This window comes from Salminus brasiliensis, chromosome 12, assembly GCF_030463535.1.
Source record: "Salminus brasiliensis chromosome 12, fSalBra1.hap2, whole genome shotgun sequence".
Classification (NCBI taxonomy): domain Eukaryota; kingdom Metazoa; phylum Chordata; class Actinopteri; order Characiformes; family Bryconidae; genus Salminus; species Salminus brasiliensis.
The window spans coordinates 30,984,982-31,004,599 of NC_132889.1; the positions used below are offsets into that span (position 1 = coordinate 30,984,982).

Genomic DNA, 19,618 nt, shown 5'->3' on the forward strand with positions numbered 1-19,618 from the left:
CACTTACATACTCACTCTCACATACTCCCTTGTGTTTAGCAGGTTGAAGATTATCCAGAAGGTGGTGGTATTGGTACTCAAATTTGTTTTGGTCCTTTGCCTTGTGTTCTTTTGACTAAATTCACACTGTTCCTCACTGTGTTTACTGGTTAGCAGTTTTCTGTATAGAGTTCTTCTGTTAATATGCTTCTTCCTGGTCAGGGTCATGTTGGTTCCAGAGCCTACCCAGAATTGGGTACAAAGCAGGAATATCCCCTGTATAGGGCGCCATACAATTGCAGGGTACCACACATAACCCATTCACTCACACACAAACACATCTAGGCAGTTTAGCCATTTAGCCAATTCACCTGGAGCAGTGGAACTGTGTTCTCTGAAATGATGGTGCTCCATCCAATACTTTTGGGATGAGTTTGGAATGAGGTGGTTTGTGATTTTCCAACATCCTGACCTCACTAATGCTCATGTTGCGGAATCCAATCAAATCCACACAGCAGTACAAAGTACAAAATCTTCCCTGGACTCTGGATTCAAAAGAAACAGTGAATATGTCCCAATACTTTCATATACTGCTCATATAGTGTATATAACATAAAATTACAAAATATTTGTGGACACAGAAATCTCTCTGTCCATCCCACAGACAATTACATAAAGCAACAGCAACACACGCAAAACTCACCACATAACTCAGGGAGACATGTCTGACATTCTGACATTCACCAAATGCCAGACTTCTGCCTACTCATACAAACTTCACCGTTCATCTCAGTCTCATTCTACTTTAAAAGATTATAGCTTATGGCGCAACTTTAGTTGTTTTCAGACAGGGATTCATTAAAACTAACATCTCCCCTGGGGCTAGAAATCTTAAGAGGCCCCCACGCAGGACTGTATGTAGACATCCCGGAGAACAATGGCTCAAAGGAAGAAAGAGGCAACCTGAAAATAACTCAAATGTATACGTTACAGCATGTGCAATCTTCCCAATAAGACTGACTAATTATGGTCCAGAGAAAAGCAAACATAGTGCCTTCCCGATTACTCCGACAGGCTGGCTAAATGGGGTTGGCCTGTGGTCTAATAGTGAGAGATGTGAGCCAGTAACCAGAAGGTTTTGGGTGCTCCTAAGGGGTAAAACAAAGGGTTGGTCCTATTGTTGAGAGATTGTGAGTCTGATGGTTTAAATTCAATTCCAAACCAAACACTATCCCAAAAGTGAAATATGGGGGTGGCAGCCTCATGTTATGGTAAGGCAGGACTTTCCTCAGCAGGACTGCACATCTTGTTAAAACTAAAGGGCTGATTTATGGGGCAAATATAAGAGAATACACGGCAGCCTGCTTCAAGAAACTAAAGCTTGGGAGAAATTTGACCTTTTAGCTGGACAATGATTCCAAGCACATACCTAAACAATGCAGAAACGGTTGGACAGGGGAAAAAAGGTGAATGTTGTAGAATGGCAAGGTCAAAGTCCAATCCCAATCCAATACAGAATCTGTAGCCACCAGAACCAAGAAGATATGAGTAACAAATGACTAAGCTTGCCACACTCACCCCTATGGTGCTTTATCATTCTCATTGTGGCCTTATATAGCATCTTGGCCTGGTCTATGGATTTACCCTTCCTTATAAAATACTTTGGGACCAGTGTTCATTTTGTCCCAGACCAATTACACTAATCAGTTTCTCACCCCAACGCCTCTTAGATGACATGTTCGAAATGTACTACTCCACCTTCTAATCACACTTTTTATGCTGTTTTTCTACACATGTTGTCGGCTGGAGCCTGTTGTGAGTAATATGCCACGACAGCAAGTGTCCTCTTGACGCTAATAATGGAAATTAACAAGACAAGTTTTTACACACAAACACTCCCAGTTTATATCCGAATGGACAGTGCGCATAATACACAAACAGCCTTAAAAGTCTCCCAGTTAAGCTCCTGCATTTTGTATGTGCATTTTAAGAAGCATTCCCGCCAACTGCATGATTTAAAGTGATTCCTTACCAAGAAATCCGTTTTAGGAACTTAGGCAGCCCCTCAGGCATTAAACAGTGTTTAGAGTATGCTCACTTGTTTTGTGAAGCAATTCCCTGATTTTCCTGGCTGCAGGCATCAATGCACTCATTTTCACATTAGAAAATCACCAAGAGCCAGTTTTCTGGACAAGGATTAAGCCTAGTTTGGGACTAAAACAAAGTGTTGAATGGCCAATGATAATTCCTCATTGGAAAGCTCCTTAAATCTAGGCTTATTCTTAATCTGGGTCTGGAAAATCTGCAGTTATATTATACGGTAGGAAAGAAACAGGATTTGAAATACGCTCCCGCTTTTCCTCAAGCAGCAAGGCAACATCACTCTATTTCTGCAATATTTCCACCTGGAAATTGAGGCTATATGTCAAGTATTTGCTGCTAATCCAGCTACAGAGATGCAGAGGAACGGGTAAATCCCTTCAAACGCTCTCCACAGATAAAAATCACATATTATGGAATTTGTCTGGTATGCTTCTTTATGATATGAATATGTATTCGGAGAGTATAATCCATCTGGACGTCGCAACTAATAATGCATGCATCACAGAAATAGAAGATATTTGCTCTTTTGAAAGTGGTATTTTTGGGAAGTTAAGCCTTTCTTTAAACACGAAAATGACTCTCTCTTTGCTCTCACTGCATCTGTTAGAGATATTTGAATATTTTCTTCATTTAAGGCTTTTAGTTAAAATAAGTTAAAAAAAAAAAAAACAGGGATGTGCTGATATGGGAATTTTGGGGCTGATGCCCCTTTATGCCAAAAGAAGCTTGGACTCTAATCTCTGGGCACTAAGTGTGTATTTGCTCAGTAAATCACTAATATTAATAAGAAATACAAGCAACATTAATACAGATACATTACTGTCTTCATTAAAACACCAAAGCTCTCCTCATTGGATTCTAGTATTATTTACAGTTATGATCCAACACCTGGTCTAGCAGATCCTAAGAGCTTGTCAGATCAAATGATCCCTATTTTCATAGTTGCTTTATTGCTGTGTTGTGCAAGGCCCCTCAGTCACAGGACCTATCAGTTCCTAATTCAATCACTAGATGGCTAGATGGCAGTACGCACACAGCTGTAGAAGCCCATAAAATCCAGAGTAGAAATCCGCTCTGCATGTGAAGCCCTTGTAGAGAGAATTACCACTTGTGAAATACATCATTCTACTTTCCAAAATAAAAGAAAGATCAGAGACAAATAGTTAGACACTATTTTAACTTCAATTATGTAGGTGGTTAGCTCTATTCACCCCCATTCCTCAAGGACTCACTCACAGGGTTTTTGCAGTCATTTTTGATGTAGCCAGTCTGGCGCTTTTCATCTCAAACCTAAATATTAGAAAAATGTGTAAAACAAACCCTGCCTCCTGGAGTAAAGCAGAGTAAAGACTGTTAACACAACTAACTGGATACCCCTCTGGAGAGCACACTACTCCGCCAATGTAAGTGAGTGTTAGGACACAGCAGAGCTAGCAAAGACAGCCAATGACACTTTGAGCTCCTGCACGAGAATTCAGACTCTCTCGGCTGGTACTCTGAATTTGACAGCGTTTGACTGCGATTGTAAGAAGCGTAGTGCATTTCATATACCAAGTTTGTCTGGTAAGGTCAATGCAGCCAGGGGTTCTGCTTGCCCCCAGAAATGGCAGGTAATCCAAAGGTCTGACAAACCTTAAATTACAGCAGTTGCATCATGCAATGTTTAGGGCCCCTCCTGACTCGCAGAGAATAAAAGGTAAGCATATTAGGGTTTATTTTACAGTAAATACTGTTTATAAGCACACATACCACTCAGAAACCTAGTCGTTGGATCTGCATGGTTTTCTGGGATTTTAAGTAGTTTAGAACTATTGCATATGTAACTGAGGTTCATTAAATCATTCTAACACATTTCTAGGCAGAACTGGTTTTATTTCAACTCCTCCAAACTTCACATTGATTCTACAAAAAGGACAAAGGATTCCTGCCTGTTTTATCCATCATTTCACTGTACAAAATCTGTGTTCTCATATAAAAAATAAGCACACACACAAACACTTGTCAAGTTGTGTGACATGAACATCAGGTACACACAGAGGGCTGGAACTTTCTCTTCCTCACAAAAGGTCAGCAAGACAGGTGACAGCAGACACTGTTGATGACAGTAATTGGACAGAATGGCTCCTCGCACCATGCTCGGGTTTTTGAAACTTGAGTGCTGTGAACTAAAGACGGGTTCAAAAGAGGAGCTCTGGAAACCCCTCAAACGTTGACACTGGGGAAGGGCGTAATCAAACAGCAGCTGGGGCAAATTTTATCCGCAGATGGGGTCAGCTGATGCTGGTAGAATGTGGTTAGGGACTGAGAGAGGGTGATCGTTTGTACTGTTTCTTTCCATCACATAGGATAGTTAAGCACCACATCCTGCTTGGCCAGCTCCAACAACATAGGATCGTCGAAGAACTTGCTGATACTGACATCCTCGCTCAGACCCTGTGGAGAACACAGAAAGAAGAAAGACAGAAAGGTGTTAATGGTGACCTGAAAGAAACGTTAAGGGCAATGCTGTGTTTATCACAGTTGCCAAAAACAATGCATGTTATCTTGGGTCACCAAAACTGGATCTAGCTCAGGAGATCTCATTAAATCTTGCTCACAATCCAAAACATCGCCTACACCACATACAATAAATTGTCCTGGCTACAATGGTGGGGATTTGCTTTGTAATTGTTTTTATTGGTTTTACAGAATGGTTTTATATAGAAAAGGCTTTCATGTTTTTAAAGCACTGACTGTACTCTACTTCGGGTCTGGAATGCTGCTATGACACTATGTACCTTTGGTGGAGCTGCATGAGACCTCTTGTGAGAACCGTGTAATGCTGCATTAACCCTATTAGCCTACACCCTACACTTCAGATGCTGGTTCTGTTTCCCTCAGCTCATCAACAAATGCATGTGTACAGCTGTCCATGAGGGGGCGCTTAAATAATGATTTATATTTACAACAGTGGTGTAAAAGTGAAATACACTCTCCACCCATAGAGGGAGCCCAAAATAACTGCATAATACTGCTTTGGCAAATAGCAGAGTGGTCACCCTATTGACTTGTGTCTAGTAGTGTCTTAACTTGGGTATCTTTGAATTTTAGCCTTTTCCAACTAGCTGAGGTTATTCTTAAGTAAATAGCAAAGCACTTTTGTAAGTCGCTCTGGATAAGAGCGTCTGCTAAATGCCTTAAATGTAAATGCTTTAAATGATCAGGCTTTTCCTCCACCAATAAGTAATAATACACTTGGTGGACTAAGGTTCAGTTATAAAGCTCTGTAGGTTTTTTTTTTTTTTTTTTACATGTGGAAGTTTGGGCTTGTCAGCTTGTGCATTGTAAAATTCCACAAAGTAAGGTTCCCTTGAATTAAAAAGTCAAATTACTTCTAGGCAAACATCAACCCACACAACTGACCCTTTGGCCTCATCAAAAATGTTTAGATTGGGACAGACAAACTAAATGGAAAAGCTTTCCATTTCTTTCCTTTAGACATTCATAAGGCCTAAAGGGACCTTGGACTACAAACACTAGGGCGTGTCCTTGACTGACCTTGCGCCTGCGGGTCTTGATCATGAACTCTCTTGCTAGGTGAGGGGCAGGTTGAGGCTCCAATGGACGAATCACAATGCTCTTATCCAAAGGATCACCAGGAACAATCTGGAAAGAGGGAGAGAGGGAGTGAATAAGTAAGCAAGGAGAGAAAATTTGATTAAAAACTTCTTCCACATGCTCGCTCACACACCTACCATGTGACAGAGTATTAGAGGGACATGAAGAGATTAGCTGCTGACTCAGTGCTTCACTACCCACCATCAAATACATCAAAACACACACACAATAACTGTCAAACACACACACCCTGTGCACATCAGTGTGCAGAGTGGAAAAATATGCTGACTCACTTTTAATCTGACACATGAATCTGGGATTACTTCTGGAAGACAGCTTATGTCCTGCCTCTTTATGAGAGGAACTGATTTAAATAATTACCATCCAGTACTACAGTGCTCAAGTTCCTCAGTTCATCAGTTTCTTGGACAGAAATCAAGCTAAGCTAAAAAATAAAATCAGTGTATTTACATTGTTTCAGTAGTTTTGTTGGGCTGAATTAAATCTCCAATATTATGGTTGTTCGATTAAAAAAAAAAAAATACACTGGTGTCATGATTCCAAGCAGCAAAACTGTGGCCAAAAAATGGGCTATTAAGTAACCACTAATGCATTAGCATCGTTGCATTAAAGCGGTCGTTGCTCCTTCGAACTTGACACACTACTAACTAAAATGTAACTAGTGAGGCAGGCAGAACAACGCCACATGTTTCTTCCAGAAATGCATGTGTCAAGTGTATCATTTATGGGTGGCTCACGGTGCAAATTACACTTCCTGACTGTAGGGGGAGCCCAAGAGCAAGACATGCCAATTCTCACACAATGCTGGTTTAGGGTGTGTTTATACATGTAGTTTGTGCAATTGAAGCAAAAGGGGAAAAGGTGATGTATGACCTGTATGACAGAGGCTGCAAATGGAGGGTAGAGAAAGGCAGGTGTGGTCATAAGTCCAGCATGATTCACACAACAACTCGCGGTAGAAATAATAATAATAAAAAAAGTAATCTAACTGCTGGACCCATAAACCTGTCTTATTAAATCATGTCGTCTTAATATCAGTATTAAATCACAGATTTGTTAAGATATACATGCTAATCTGTTCACACAACATTCAGACATTAAAGCTTTACATTTTTACATTGCTGTGGCTGCATCCCAACTCACACACATCTTTACTTTACTGAGGCAACTAAACTAATAAATGCAGTTCTAATGATGGTTTGTTCTAAAACACTGTATTGTGTGGTTTGGGACACAGCACAGCCGGGCATGTCTGCACGGAGACTCACCCATGATGAAGCGTGTAGATGTGAACAGCATGACATTGGTGGAGCAAGCGGAGAGGGTTAATTATAGATTTTGCGGGCCCGAGTGACCATCCGCACCAGCGTTTATTTAGAAACGGACTGAGACCCACCTGCTTAGCAGTCTTGGTCTGCTTGTTTGGTGCGCATCAGGGTTTGTTTTAATCAGACCAAATCACACACAAACTGAACTGAGCGCAGAACTGCATAAAGTGACTGTTGTGAAATAGTGCGTAAATTATTGTGCAAATGTGTATTTAAATTCCAAATCTAGTTCAACTTATCAAGCCGAAACTAAAGACTGTAATACATAAGGTGTATCATGAAATTGTCTTTTGCTGTTTGGTGATTGGGATAGTTTTGCCATTTAATCCACACTTATTGTACACATTAGTAAAATGGCCAGCTGTAAAATTACTGGTAATTGTGAAAATACAACTGATAAAAGGCTGAAAGCGGTATTAACCTTCGTATTGACTGGGCTCTTTCTTGGTCTCCATAACAAAAAGAGGATATTACAACCCCATAGCTCTTAAAATTCCACTTACCAGGGAGCTTTTTATGTTATCAAAAATCAGAAATACACTACAAACCTCCATAAACTTTCAACTATTAAAATAACACTAGAGCATATTTTACATCCATATACCTGCCAGTGGTGGAACACACTGAGGGAGAAGGCCTGCCCCTGTGTGTGTGTGCGGAGATCAGTCTCAAACCCAAACGAGTCAATTGCAGGAATAAAAGCCTTGATTGTGTACAGCGGTGATCCAGGGATTGGTGCGTCCTGAGTCACATGACCTCTAAAAAAAAAGATTATTACATCCATTAGAATGATGAATCATGGCTCTTATTAACTGTGATTACTGCAAAAGAGAGCTTCTTTATAAAGTGCCTCTGAGGTTTAATGCTATAAAGCAACATCGTATGTGTGTGCACACGCTCAAGCACAAGCGAGCAGGAGGGTGAATGACAGCTGGCGGAGTCAGCAGCACCTTAATTCCCCTGCCGATGTCAGTGTGACTGTTTGTGAGAGTGTGTGATAGCAGACTCAGAGTCAGCATCATTCTAATTCTGTTAAGTGTGTGTGTGTGAGGGAGAAGAAGGTGGTGTGCATTACCTTCTGCGTGCCAGTACAGTGTAGACAGCAGATACACAGTCAGCAGGAGCTTGAACCTCCACAAAGTAATAGGGCTCCATCAGCCTGGGCGTGGCCTACAAGCAGCCAATCATAGCAAAGAGCCACAGATTGGCACCAGATCAAATAGAAAAAAAGGAGCAAAAATTAGTTCAAGATCATTAATTAAGATATTGATCAGAAGGGGAATCACTCCAGCACAACTAATGGAAACAGTGCTGACTGTGCAGGAGAATGAGAGTCACATAAATAAAGACCACACTCACCATGAGGAAAGCTGAATACACAACCCTTCTCGCAGTAGGTATGACCTGTCCTCCTCCTCTGTGTAACGGCTCCTGAGCTATTACTGCGTCCAGGATCTTAAACTTCACGTTACGGATTGCTATAGCAAACACAGACAGCACAATAAATTACCCTGCCCAAGATTTAAAGCACATGAGGTGTGTTTTTTTTTTTAAAGTATACTTTATACAATTAAATTGTTATACAATTTTAAAGTATAGTAGGGTGCCGATATCTTACGTTCATCACATAGGGGGCCCTCTCTAGTTCCCCACTGAAAGCCTTGTACGATGCTGTCCTTCACTGAGCCGAGTAGAGCTTTATCCACCTACACACACACACACACAAACACACACATCAATTACTGAAGAAAAGAAACGACTGTATGTCACGAAGTCAGCCGTCTACAGGTCCTCAGTAATCTCGCTTTTCACAAGCCTGCCTTAGTATTAATTCAGTGTAGCAAATGGCCGTTTTTATCTGATCAGCATTCCTCTAGGCAAGAGGACCGCTTTTGTCCTCATGATGACCGTAGCGTGCACAGGCTTTCAATTTGTATCCACTACACTACAGAGAGCGAGTATTAACATTGACGTGTTTGTTTTTTAGTAACTGCTGTTGATAAACCCAGGGACACACCCTGGGGGGCACAGTGGCACTGTTTCAGCAATTCCCAGTTTCAGCTTTTCACTGGGTAAAGAGAGGTCAGTTGATTTCAGCACATGTGCTCACAGAAGCAAAAACAAGTCTGGCATGCACAAGTCAATACCTTTTCACACTTCCTCCTGCAAACACACACAAACACTAAACCAAACAAAGCAACCTAAAAAAAGCCACCCAAGGATACATTCTCATTTACTCTTCAGTATTAACATGATCAGGGAACAGGGCTCAATGTTCTTAAATGAATTTATGCTTTTATTTTTCTTGTGCAATATTTTCTTAACCTTACAACAGCCTCACACTGCTTGAGGCTATACAATTTTAAAAGGTCGGCCTCTGACACCATCAGCTTAAGTAGTTGAATTATTAAATACGTCATGAATGTGGCATAACATCGAAAGGTACTATTAGTTGCAAACCGTACATTAAGAACAATCTTCACGTTTAATCTTGTTAAATTAAACATATCTAATAACTATTTTAACTGATCATCTGATAACCAACAACCTTTCGAACTTTTACAGATTAGAGTTTAATGCTATAATATTATTAATCAAAGATATTTCTGATACCAGTTATTCTTAGACTTTTTCTTCAGACAAGAATTAAGGGGGAAAAATGTAAATACAAAATACAGAAATTCTTATTCAGTTTTTTAAAAGATTTTGAAAAGAAGAAGCAAATTTAAAAAGAATTTCTATATTGCAAGAAACATTTGTAAATCTTGCCCCTGATGATAAAACTACTGTAAAATATTTGTTTTATTTACATACATATATATCAATTATATTTACATTTTTCTACATTATTAATAACACCTTTATACCTCTGAAGGCAGTGTATCATCTACTAAGATGTTGGGCCCCGTGGTGTCTGGTCCAAAAGCCCAGATTGAACGAGCGGCAAGCAAATCCCAGTCATACTTGGTCTGGAAAAATTCTCCCAACTTTTTCCTAAAAATAGAGTGAAAGAGAGAGAGAGAAGAAAGAGAGAGGAAAAACAGTTCACAGATAGTAAGATGTGCGTTAAATGGTGTGTGAACTATGTTGCTGGCTAGACTTAGCTACAGATGCTGGCCTTTTCAACTCCAGATGGCCTCACAGCTGAGACACACACAGATACACACACATGCGCACTCAGGCACACACATCTACACATCCAAACACACTTTCAGGATTTCAAATGTCAAGGTCAAGGGGACCATCAAAACAACAGAATGAGAGATTACACAGTCAAATGTATTTTATTTTAAGGCAAAAATTATTTAATTATATTTTCAGTTGGATTAATTTGTTAAGAAACAAAGTCATTGAGTGAGTGATTGAGTGATTTGTGTTGATATTCTGGAGAAACTATTATTCACGGTGGTGGTGAAAAGGACCAGATGTCAGAAGTGTTTAATGCCTCCTAAAGCTGTGTACAAGAAAGCAGCTATACAGAATAGCTACAAACATACTGAATGAAGTTTGACAATGATGCAAGGTAGTTTTACAATAAGCATTTGGCCTTGTGAGATACTACAGGAAAAGATACAAAAAAGGCTTCAGTGGTAACCTTGGGATTAAACATTGCGCCCAGCTCATTCCCTTCACCCATATTCTATGTTCAATGTACAAAAACCATACAAAACGTTACACGCCCACACCACATCTACACAACTCCACACTGTACATAACACCAGTTGCATGTGGAACTTACGCAAAACATTAACACTATATCGACACATGCAAATAACCTACAAATAGCCTACATCCACCAAGCTACACCTGCACATTCTATCCCACATTGCACCTTCACTACCCAACCTTAGCCCTTTTTAGACAATTAGTAGATTTTTAAGCTACTGATAGTTCATTCAGCCAATAGTTCTTTCGTGTCTGTTTAAAACATCATTATCATTATGAAAAAATTTTCCCAGTACCAACATTACACAGACCTTTTTTCCCCATTGCAGAACCAAATGTTTACTAAGGCCACCCCGTAAAGTTGTGCACCGGTGCAGACCCATTAGTTTATTTTTCCATTTGCTGTGTTACTAAACCAGAACCAGGATGTGCGTTTCGTAATAATGTGAATTTTCTCTCACTAAAGCTGTAATTTATGTTAGCATTGTGTAATCTGCATGCATAAATCACACTCGTCTAAAACCATGTCGAGGAGGCAGTTGTATAGATGTAGAATGCCAAATAACGGAAACCACTTTAACAAATCTGTTTGAAACGAACACAATGGGTTTTTTTCTTGAGTGTGTGATTACTTCGACATGCAGTGAGAACTATGCTTACGGATAACTATAGCCGTGGTCCTGAACACAGTCCAGCACAGCTTTTACCCTGCAGTTTGCAAGGAGCCGGGCCATGCTAACGCCCGGTACCAATTTTGGATGGTGTCGCCTGGCAGGCCTTGTTTATGCTGCGGGAGTGCTGTTGGATGAGCCAGGCCACACAAACTTGGTGGGAGCAGTGCCTTGTCTAACTTTATTATGGTACAGTGCACAAGTGTACTTTCCGCCACACTAACGATTAATGCATCTGAAGAGGCTAAAATGAAACAACTACTTTTGTAGATCAGCCAATTTTTTTTTTTTTTTTTTTTTTTTTTATAATGGTGGAATTCCCAGTTAACTCTTCTTACATGTTTACATTCTCAAGAAAGAGAAGAGATTTTGACAGAGCCTGTCCTTCTCACCTGTTCCATGTAATCTGCACCACCTCGTTCTCAATGTCCTCAGCAAGTCCTTTCTCCAGAGGCTCAGCAATCATGGTGATCTTGTTTCTATCAATCGGCACACAGCAATTAGCAAGTGTCTGACAGGACACCCAAACTCAATATTAACTAATCATCCATTTATACCAACAACTGGACCTGGTGGAACATCAGCTCACCATTTTATTTCAACAAAAATCATTATAATCAATACTAATGAGGCAAGTTTACACTTACTTTTTATTGGGCGTTTCAGCAAAGCACTTAAGGGAGGATGTTTCCACCACTGTCTCACAAAAGGTTACTACTGGATCAGCCACCTGGGGCAAAAAAAAAGAAGAAAAAAAAACCTTTATAAAAAATAAAACACAAAAAGCTACAATGAGAAAGAAAAGAACAGAAAAGGAAGTAATACCTTGATGTCGATCTCAGAGTACATCTTCCTCAGGTCATGCATCACACAGTCCAGGTATAGCTCACCTGTGCCCAGAATGACATGCTCACCAGATTCCTCCACCTGTAAACATATTTACATACACAATTTGTTGGTCCAGTTTATTACAATGAAAATAACTGAGGCTGAAATCTACAGGGAAAGCAGCACAAACTACACTATATGTCCAAATGTTTGTGGACACCCCTTTTAATGAATGCATTCAGTGCATTCTACGTGGCACCCACTGCTGATTCAGATTTAAAAATCCACATATGCACTTTGTCTAGTCCATGAACAGAAGTACTGCCAACAGAAGAGGACTTCATGGAGCAGGTAAAAAAGCAGCTAAATCATAGCATATGCATATGGAATTGGGATGAGGTGGGATAGTGATCATCCAATATCCTAACCTCACTAATGCTCTTGTAGCTAGATGCAAATCGAATCCTTACAGTAATGTTTCAAAATCTACTAGAAATCTTTCCCTGGACAGCAGAGACAGTTATTCCATTGTCCAAATTTCTGTCCATTGAGTGTATGTTAAAAGCTTTGTGCTTACCTTAGTCGTGAGGGAGGGATAGCTCTTGTTGACTTTCCTGAGTCCATCCAGCATCTTGGGCAGTTCAGAAGGGTTGACGGGCTCCACAGCAATCTTGATGACTGAGGCAGTGTTAAACTTCAGCGGCCTGAATATCTGAGCCTGAAAAACACACACCCCTCAGGTCTAAGTGTTTGTGTTCCCTTCTGTTATCCCACTCAGACACTGTCAAAATTACGTAATCATTTTCTCACCTCTTCAGTGCCCCGAGGCTCTGTGATGGTCGCCGTTTTGACGATAGGCTGGTCACACCCTTCAATTAGCACCCAGTTGCCAGCAGGAACACGATTCACTTCAATCTGATACCTACATGCACACACACACACACACACACACACACACACACACACACACACACACACACACACACACACAGTTGATTCTACCTTTCGCAAAAACTGTTTCAAGAACCCAGTTCAAGTGTACAGGCCTATTGTGAAGACATGGACTCCCCGCAAGTGTAAAGGTGGCAGAAGTGTTTACCTGGCTACAGAGATCCAGAGGCGCCCGATGGTGCAGACCTGCGAGTCCTCCTCATCCTCCAGAGTGTAGTTCTCTCCTAAAACCTTCACCGGCTGGCCAGCCTGCAGGGTTCCACTTAGAACCCGCCCGAAGGCGTGGAACTGAACTCCGTCATCTGTGCTGTACATCTTAGTGGTGTGACACATCAAAGGACCCTGACACAGAGAGACAGATTTCAGAAGTGAGTTATTCACCAAGTTATTGCATTAGCCGTCACTTAATCTATCTCCACTCCCAGTATTGTGCACAAGGTACAGAACACAGCAAATAACTAACAAAGCTCTCCTCATGGAGTCTAGTATTATTTATAGGCCTCATCCAACCTGGTTTGGTAAATCAGTGCTTATTGAGAGTAAACCAGGGGAGCTGCTGATGGAATTGAACATATCTATGGTTGTCTGGGGGAATCCAGGAGAAATCTAATACAAAGCTTTGTTCTTCAAACTAGCTCGCAAGATCTCAACTACTTTCTTTTTACTGTATGTATGTTTACCTGCATCTGTTCTCGCAACTCTCTTATTGCTGAGATAAATGTTTAGGTGTCTGGAACTTCCACACAGTACTATAATATAAACTTAAACAAAAACAAGTGACAGACACAAACAACTTACATCAGGGTCACACTCTGCCATGGCCTCCCCCAGGTCGGAGTCAAGCCCTCCTGTGTAGCTGTGCTCAATCTTTGCTCTGGCGCCACCTTGAGGAGAGGGGATGTGCTGCACGCACATATCCACAAACCCTAAAGACATATGCAAACATTACTATACATTAATTACATGTATGATTATCACGCAGCTTAGATCACATAACATAACATACACTACATGGACAAAAGTATTAGGACACATGCCCATTCATTGTTTCTTCTAAAATCAAATATCAATAATCAATAAAATAAAGAGATTACCCTGCCTTTGTTGGAGAATAAGAAAAAATCATTCTATCTACATTCTAGAGCATAGCTGTGAGAATTCGATTGCATTCAGCGACAAGAGCGTCAGAGTGAGGTCAGGAAGTTGATGATCACCACCCCATCTCATTCCAAAGTCCCCAATGCTGAGATGGAAATGAGATCCATCCACAAGTTTATCAATACATGATGTTTTAAATTCATGACTGTGCTGAACACACACCTGTGAACTCCCCAAAGAAGCGGTTGCAGACAAGGCGAAGAAGAGGCCTAATGTTGAGCTTGAGCTCCTCTTTGGTCAGGTGGATTCCTAGCTCATCCAATACTCGCGGCAAAGATGTGTCCACATCTCCGACCACCTACATGGCAGAGAGAGAGAGAGGGGGGGTCATGAATTACGGATTAGGATGTTCAAGTTTAAAATTTGTGTCAAATTCCTTTACAAATGCCAACAAACCATTCTACTATTTGACAACTGTCATTGGGAATGAACTGGTCATGGTTAGACATGGCTAACAATTTGCATTTTCTCAGTTTTGGGTTTTCAGAGCTGCTCTTTTACAGGTTAGTGCTATTGGTTGTGGACTAAAGGCGTTAAACTCGTAGACAGAAACATAGCTGATACATATGATAGTGACTCACCTGTGAGAGGATTTTGTAGAGCGGCTCCAGAACAAACTCCACAAAACTGCGCTGAGAGTTGCTGTTGGGAGCTTTCTTGGTGAACTTCCTCCTGATTGACAGATAGCACAACCAATCACATTAGAAAACAAGGCAGAAGCATGTGCCACTATGCTGCTCACACCAGTAAAAGTGCTCTCACGTTTTGGGGTTGAAGTAGATGTCGCCCCAGAGTCTCTTCGCAAACTCATTATAGTTTATGTCGCCTGGAAGAAAAGAAAAAAAAAAAAAAAAAAAACACAGATAAATCACTGCCAGTCCCAGGGGATGGGGAATTTAGTGAGGAGTGTGTCTGTGTGTTACCATAAGTGTCTGAGTAGATCTTAGCAAAGGACCCGAGAGTAAAGCAGATGCTGTACTGTGACGAAGCAAAACACACATTGCCCAACAGAGGAGAGACCACCAGGGACTCATCAGTCGAGTATGTGCTGGAAGAGGGAAAGACAGAGGTAAATATTTTTTTCTACTATAATAAACACAGTTATTGCATTCTCTTTGAAGCTTAACTAATCAGATTGATTAACTAATCAAGTCAATCTGTTAAAATAAAAACAAACAACAGAAGAAACAAACAAAATGTTATTAAAACTAAAATCCCGCTCCTCATCCTGCAGATTTCGTTTAAATGAGTCACTAAAACAAAATGCATATTATAAAGGCAAAGAACCAAACGCTCTGTAGCACCCTCTTCCTTTAACTGTTTTTTATATTTTATATCAATATAAAAAAAATATTAAATGAGCAATTAATATTTATTTAGTAAAGGAAATAAAATAAATTGAAACAAATTAATAAATCTAAAAGAAATAAATAAAACTAGGACAAAGCGATAAAATATAAAAACATACCTCAACAAAATGAGAATTACATTAAAATAAGTAAGATTTAACAAACTTATAAAGTGTAATACAAAATTATGATCAAATAAGGAAATTATAGTCAGCTTATCTTCATTAGTAACTAAAATAATTAGATGATGACTACAATAATGACATTTAAAGAAAAAAAACTAGCAGAGTTGAGGACTACCTGAGCATGCCATTGACTTCATCCACTATGTGGCGCAGTTTGTAGTATGCATCAGTAGGGGGCAGCTTCAGCTCCAAGATCAGTCTGTCCACTTTGTTAATGCAGATGGTTATAGCCAAGCGCTCCTGCACTGCATGCTTAATCAGACGTTCCGTGTTCAGCATTACCTACACACAAATGCACAGGCAGACATCCTCAATTAACACATGCATACATAATCAAACTACATAAACACACCACTGTCAAACATTAACTCTACATATTCATATGAAAAGTGTGTATTTGAAAGAAAAAGAATTACAATTTTGTAATAAATTGCAAGTCTCCTGTTTGAGTGCAGAAGCATGAAATAGCCAAGTCAATAAACATACAAACTTCTATAAATATACAGTAATGTGAAAAAGGCATTTAAGAAAATATGTGAAAGCTAGTTAGTGAGTTTTTCAGCCTAACCACTTCCACACCTCTTCTTGAGGAAAGTCAGAACATACAATTACCATCCACAACCTAGTTTATCTAATTAATGTAAAGCAACATCTGTCATGAATATCTGTATGTGCATCTGGATGGGACTAAAATGCTGGGGTCAGTAAACAATAGGTGAACCACCTACGTAGAAGGAAGAAGGAGAACATAGGCATGTTTGATCCTAACAGAAATAAAATCACTGAGGAGCACCTGTAAGACAGCAAATTACACTTGGAACCCATAACTTTTATCACGTCTGAACAGGGCTTATGTCAGAGTCCAGCAAGTCATGGCACTCAATTTCCATGATCCATTTTCATTAGAGCACTACCAAAAAATATGGTTACTTGTACATGGACAAAATGTTTATGATCCAATAATAGCTGGTGGTGTAGTCAGTCTGGGTTGTAACATGTGTGTATTTTGGATTGACTGGTTAGATCAGTGCTTGTGTCCAGGATAAAGATCTGGTCAAGATAAATGTCAGGCTCTCAAAGTAAGAACTGAGAGAAAGAGAATCCCACGGAGGGGGTGGCATGGCTCCTCATGCGGGCCAAACCCTCTACCTTGCGCTCTTGCTCTCTCGCTCTTAATATTTCCTTTTATATTTGACAGGTAGTATTATTTGTAGGTGTTACCAATTTTTCCTCCATGTTACCGCCTCATCACTTTATTCATTATCAAAAATATATATATAAACAGCTGGATTTGAACTTGCGTGTAGTGCTGCTTGCAGGCTTGTACTGGCATCCATTTATTCACTGAAATTTTTAGAACCTGTTCATGTATATTTATTGACAAAATACCAACTAAACTGTTCAGCCATTTCAGCAATATTTCACACTGTGCACTCAACAGTACTGGGAACTCAACAGTAACAGGAGTACTCACCCCCTCTGCAGCATCTATAAATAGCACAATCCCATCCGAGATTCGGATCCCAGCAGTGACCTCATCAGAGAAATTCACATGACCTAAAGAAAAGAGTCCAGATAAGAAAACAAGCACAGATACTTCTCACGAGAAACAGGTGTTCCTGTGCTGTCCTGGCTTACCTGGAGTGTCCATAATGTTAAACAGGTATGATTTTCCTCTTGAGTCAGGGAGCACCATTGTAACTGGCGTGCTCTTAATACCAACTCCTCTCTGCAGAAAACATGTAAATACACGCGTAAAGTGTCATTTTATCATGACTAATATTCATTTAATAAATATTTTTATTTAATATTTAAACTCTGAAAATGCATCAATGCCTAAGTAGGTTGGACATTTTGGACATCAATAATATGATCTTCTCAAAAAGACTTCCTCACCTCTTGTTCAGTAAAAAGAATGTCTGTGTACCGGAGCTAAAAACAGATTACAAATGAAAAAGTTAGTCAGTCACCAGTACGTCAGCTTCCTCTGCAACTAGCGGGAGAAGGTAAACATGAATCTCACCACAGAAAGGCAGAGCAGAACAGCAAACAAATCACTATGAAGGTGGGATGCACGTATGTATACACTTACATCTGAATCATCTCTCTTGCGAATTTCTGGGTGAGTCTGTTCGATCAAGCAGTCAACGAAGCATGTCTGTGGAGTACACACATACAACGACAACAGGGTCACTTGGAGAAAGATTTTGGTTAAAGGACAACTTATTACATGCATATCTCAGAAGTATATGAACTAGGGCTGTCGAACAATAAATGCATGGTTCATATCAAAATATTATTTTTGGTGTAGTTTTGAAAGTCGTCATTAATTAAAATGGATCAAAGTTAATGACATTTGTTTTATTTGCTTAAATTAACATTAAAGAAAAATTGAGGAATAATATGAGAGGACAAATAAGTCTAATATTAACACATTTGAGTGTAAATAATTAATAAAACCATGTTGAACATAAGGTTCACCTGAACATTAAAATAAGGTGAAAATAGTTCAATTCTTTATCACTGACAAAAAGTAAGACCAATGCATTGTGTGTGTGTGTGTGTGTGTGTGTGTGTGTGTATATATATATATATATATATATATATATATATATATATATATATATATATATATATATATATATATATATATCAATCACAAATAAAAAAAAATAAAAAAATGACATTCTGGTTGGGGACATGCCGGAAAACTGGAATCACTGTCAATAAGAATTTTGCATATTGTGTAAGACATGTCCACTTTGACAGCACTAAAGTCCACAAAATGTCCATTCATAACCAAGTATTGTAGGATATGTTTGTGTATCTGACCTTGCCGTGATGCAAGTGCCCACACAGAGTGACATTTCGAATCAGTTCTGAGCTGTCCATCAGATCAGCAAGAAACCTACAGAGAAAGTCAGAGATTTTACAAATGTCTACATCATTTATAAACTTTCTACTTACATAATCACTTACACAGACATTACATAGTAGGATAGCATATATACTTACTCCATATCATAAACTGTTGCTGGCAACTCCTGCTCCATAAGAGTAAACTGCTTTGTTTTCACAGGTTTAATAATGGGCTCTATGTGAGGGTGAGAGTGACAAACAGACAAAAAGAATAAACTTTTTTTAAACGTAGCAGTAGTGACAAACAGATTTAATACCTGCTGTTTTACTGTTTTTATTGTAAACTTTACAAAGCATATCAGGAAAAACATTAGCGTTACAATTATCAAATCTATATTTCTAACATTTTATGGTAAGTTTTCAGCTGGTAAAAAAAGTAAAAAAAAATCCTCTTGAACTAAGTAAACTGGAGGTTTTACCAGTGAGGGGCTGTGTGTCCTCTTCTTGGACTATAGTCTCCACCTCAGGCCCATAGACTTCCTCTGCAGTAGGGTAGTACTTTTTATCCTCATGAAGGACCACCTCCATTCCACCACCACCACCACCGCCGCCATCTTCATCCCCCTCAACCTGGTCGTCATCATCGTCATCTTCCTCCGCCTACAAGGATCACACATATTATACTGCAATATTACATAACCATATTATAAACCATATACTAAGTTGGAAAAGTACACATAAACAAGCACAAAAGATCAAAATGACAAAAAACCCTTCATCTTCTCTCCAAACATAACATCAAGCTGAGTTTTTTTATTGTTTAGCATAACAGCATTGTTTACCTCATCTCCATCTCTGTCCACTGCATCTACATCTTCGTCTTCATCAGAGTCCAGCTCCGGCCCGATATAGTTACCAAACTC

The 19,618-nt window shown here is 39.6% G+C and overlaps 1 protein-coding gene across 3 annotated transcripts in view; it reads right to left on the reverse strand.

Annotated features, from left to right (window-relative positions):
- Window positions 1–3,933: 3,933 nt before the first annotated feature.
- Window positions 3,934–19,618, reverse strand: part of eftud2 (elongation factor Tu GTP binding domain containing 2) — an 18,305-nt gene continuing 2,620 nt past the window's right edge. For all 3 annotated transcript variants that reach the window (XM_072693639.1, XM_072693640.1, XM_072693641.1), the window contains exons 2-28: window positions 19,538–19,618; window positions 19,175–19,355; window positions 18,852–18,930; window positions 18,669–18,744; window positions 17,929–17,994; window positions 17,733–17,768; window positions 17,475–17,565; window positions 17,311–17,393; window positions 15,952–16,118; window positions 15,226–15,350; window positions 15,065–15,128; window positions 14,884–14,974; window positions 14,465–14,600; window positions 13,943–14,070; window positions 13,293–13,486; window positions 13,004–13,115; window positions 12,771–12,911; window positions 12,191–12,292; window positions 12,013–12,095; window positions 11,758–11,844; window positions 9,896–10,022; window positions 8,647–8,734; window positions 8,388–8,506; window positions 8,104–8,198; window positions 7,633–7,786; window positions 5,620–5,727; window positions 3,934–4,515 (exon numbers count right to left, since the gene is read on the reverse strand). The exon at window positions 19,538–19,618 is cut by the window's right edge and continues 68 nt beyond it. In XM_072693639.1, the coding sequence (XP_072549740.1) occupies window positions 4,420–4,515; window positions 5,620–5,727; window positions 7,633–7,786; window positions 8,104–8,198; window positions 8,388–8,506; window positions 8,647–8,734; window positions 9,896–10,022; window positions 11,758–11,844; window positions 12,013–12,095; window positions 12,191–12,292; window positions 12,771–12,911; window positions 13,004–13,115; window positions 13,293–13,486; window positions 13,943–14,070; window positions 14,465–14,600; window positions 14,884–14,974; window positions 15,065–15,128; window positions 15,226–15,350; window positions 15,952–16,118; window positions 17,311–17,393; window positions 17,475–17,565; window positions 17,733–17,768; window positions 17,929–17,994; window positions 18,669–18,744; window positions 18,852–18,930; window positions 19,175–19,355; window positions 19,538–19,618 (2,910 nt within the window). In that variant the 3' untranslated portion in view covers window positions 3,934–4,419. The remainder of the gene's footprint in view (window positions 4,516–5,619; window positions 5,728–7,632; window positions 7,787–8,103; window positions 8,199–8,387; window positions 8,507–8,646; window positions 8,735–9,895; window positions 10,023–11,757; window positions 11,845–12,012; window positions 12,096–12,190; window positions 12,293–12,770; window positions 12,912–13,003; window positions 13,116–13,292; window positions 13,487–13,942; window positions 14,071–14,464; window positions 14,601–14,883; window positions 14,975–15,064; window positions 15,129–15,225; window positions 15,351–15,951; window positions 16,119–17,310; window positions 17,394–17,474; window positions 17,566–17,732; window positions 17,769–17,928; window positions 17,995–18,668; window positions 18,745–18,851; window positions 18,931–19,174; window positions 19,356–19,537) is intronic.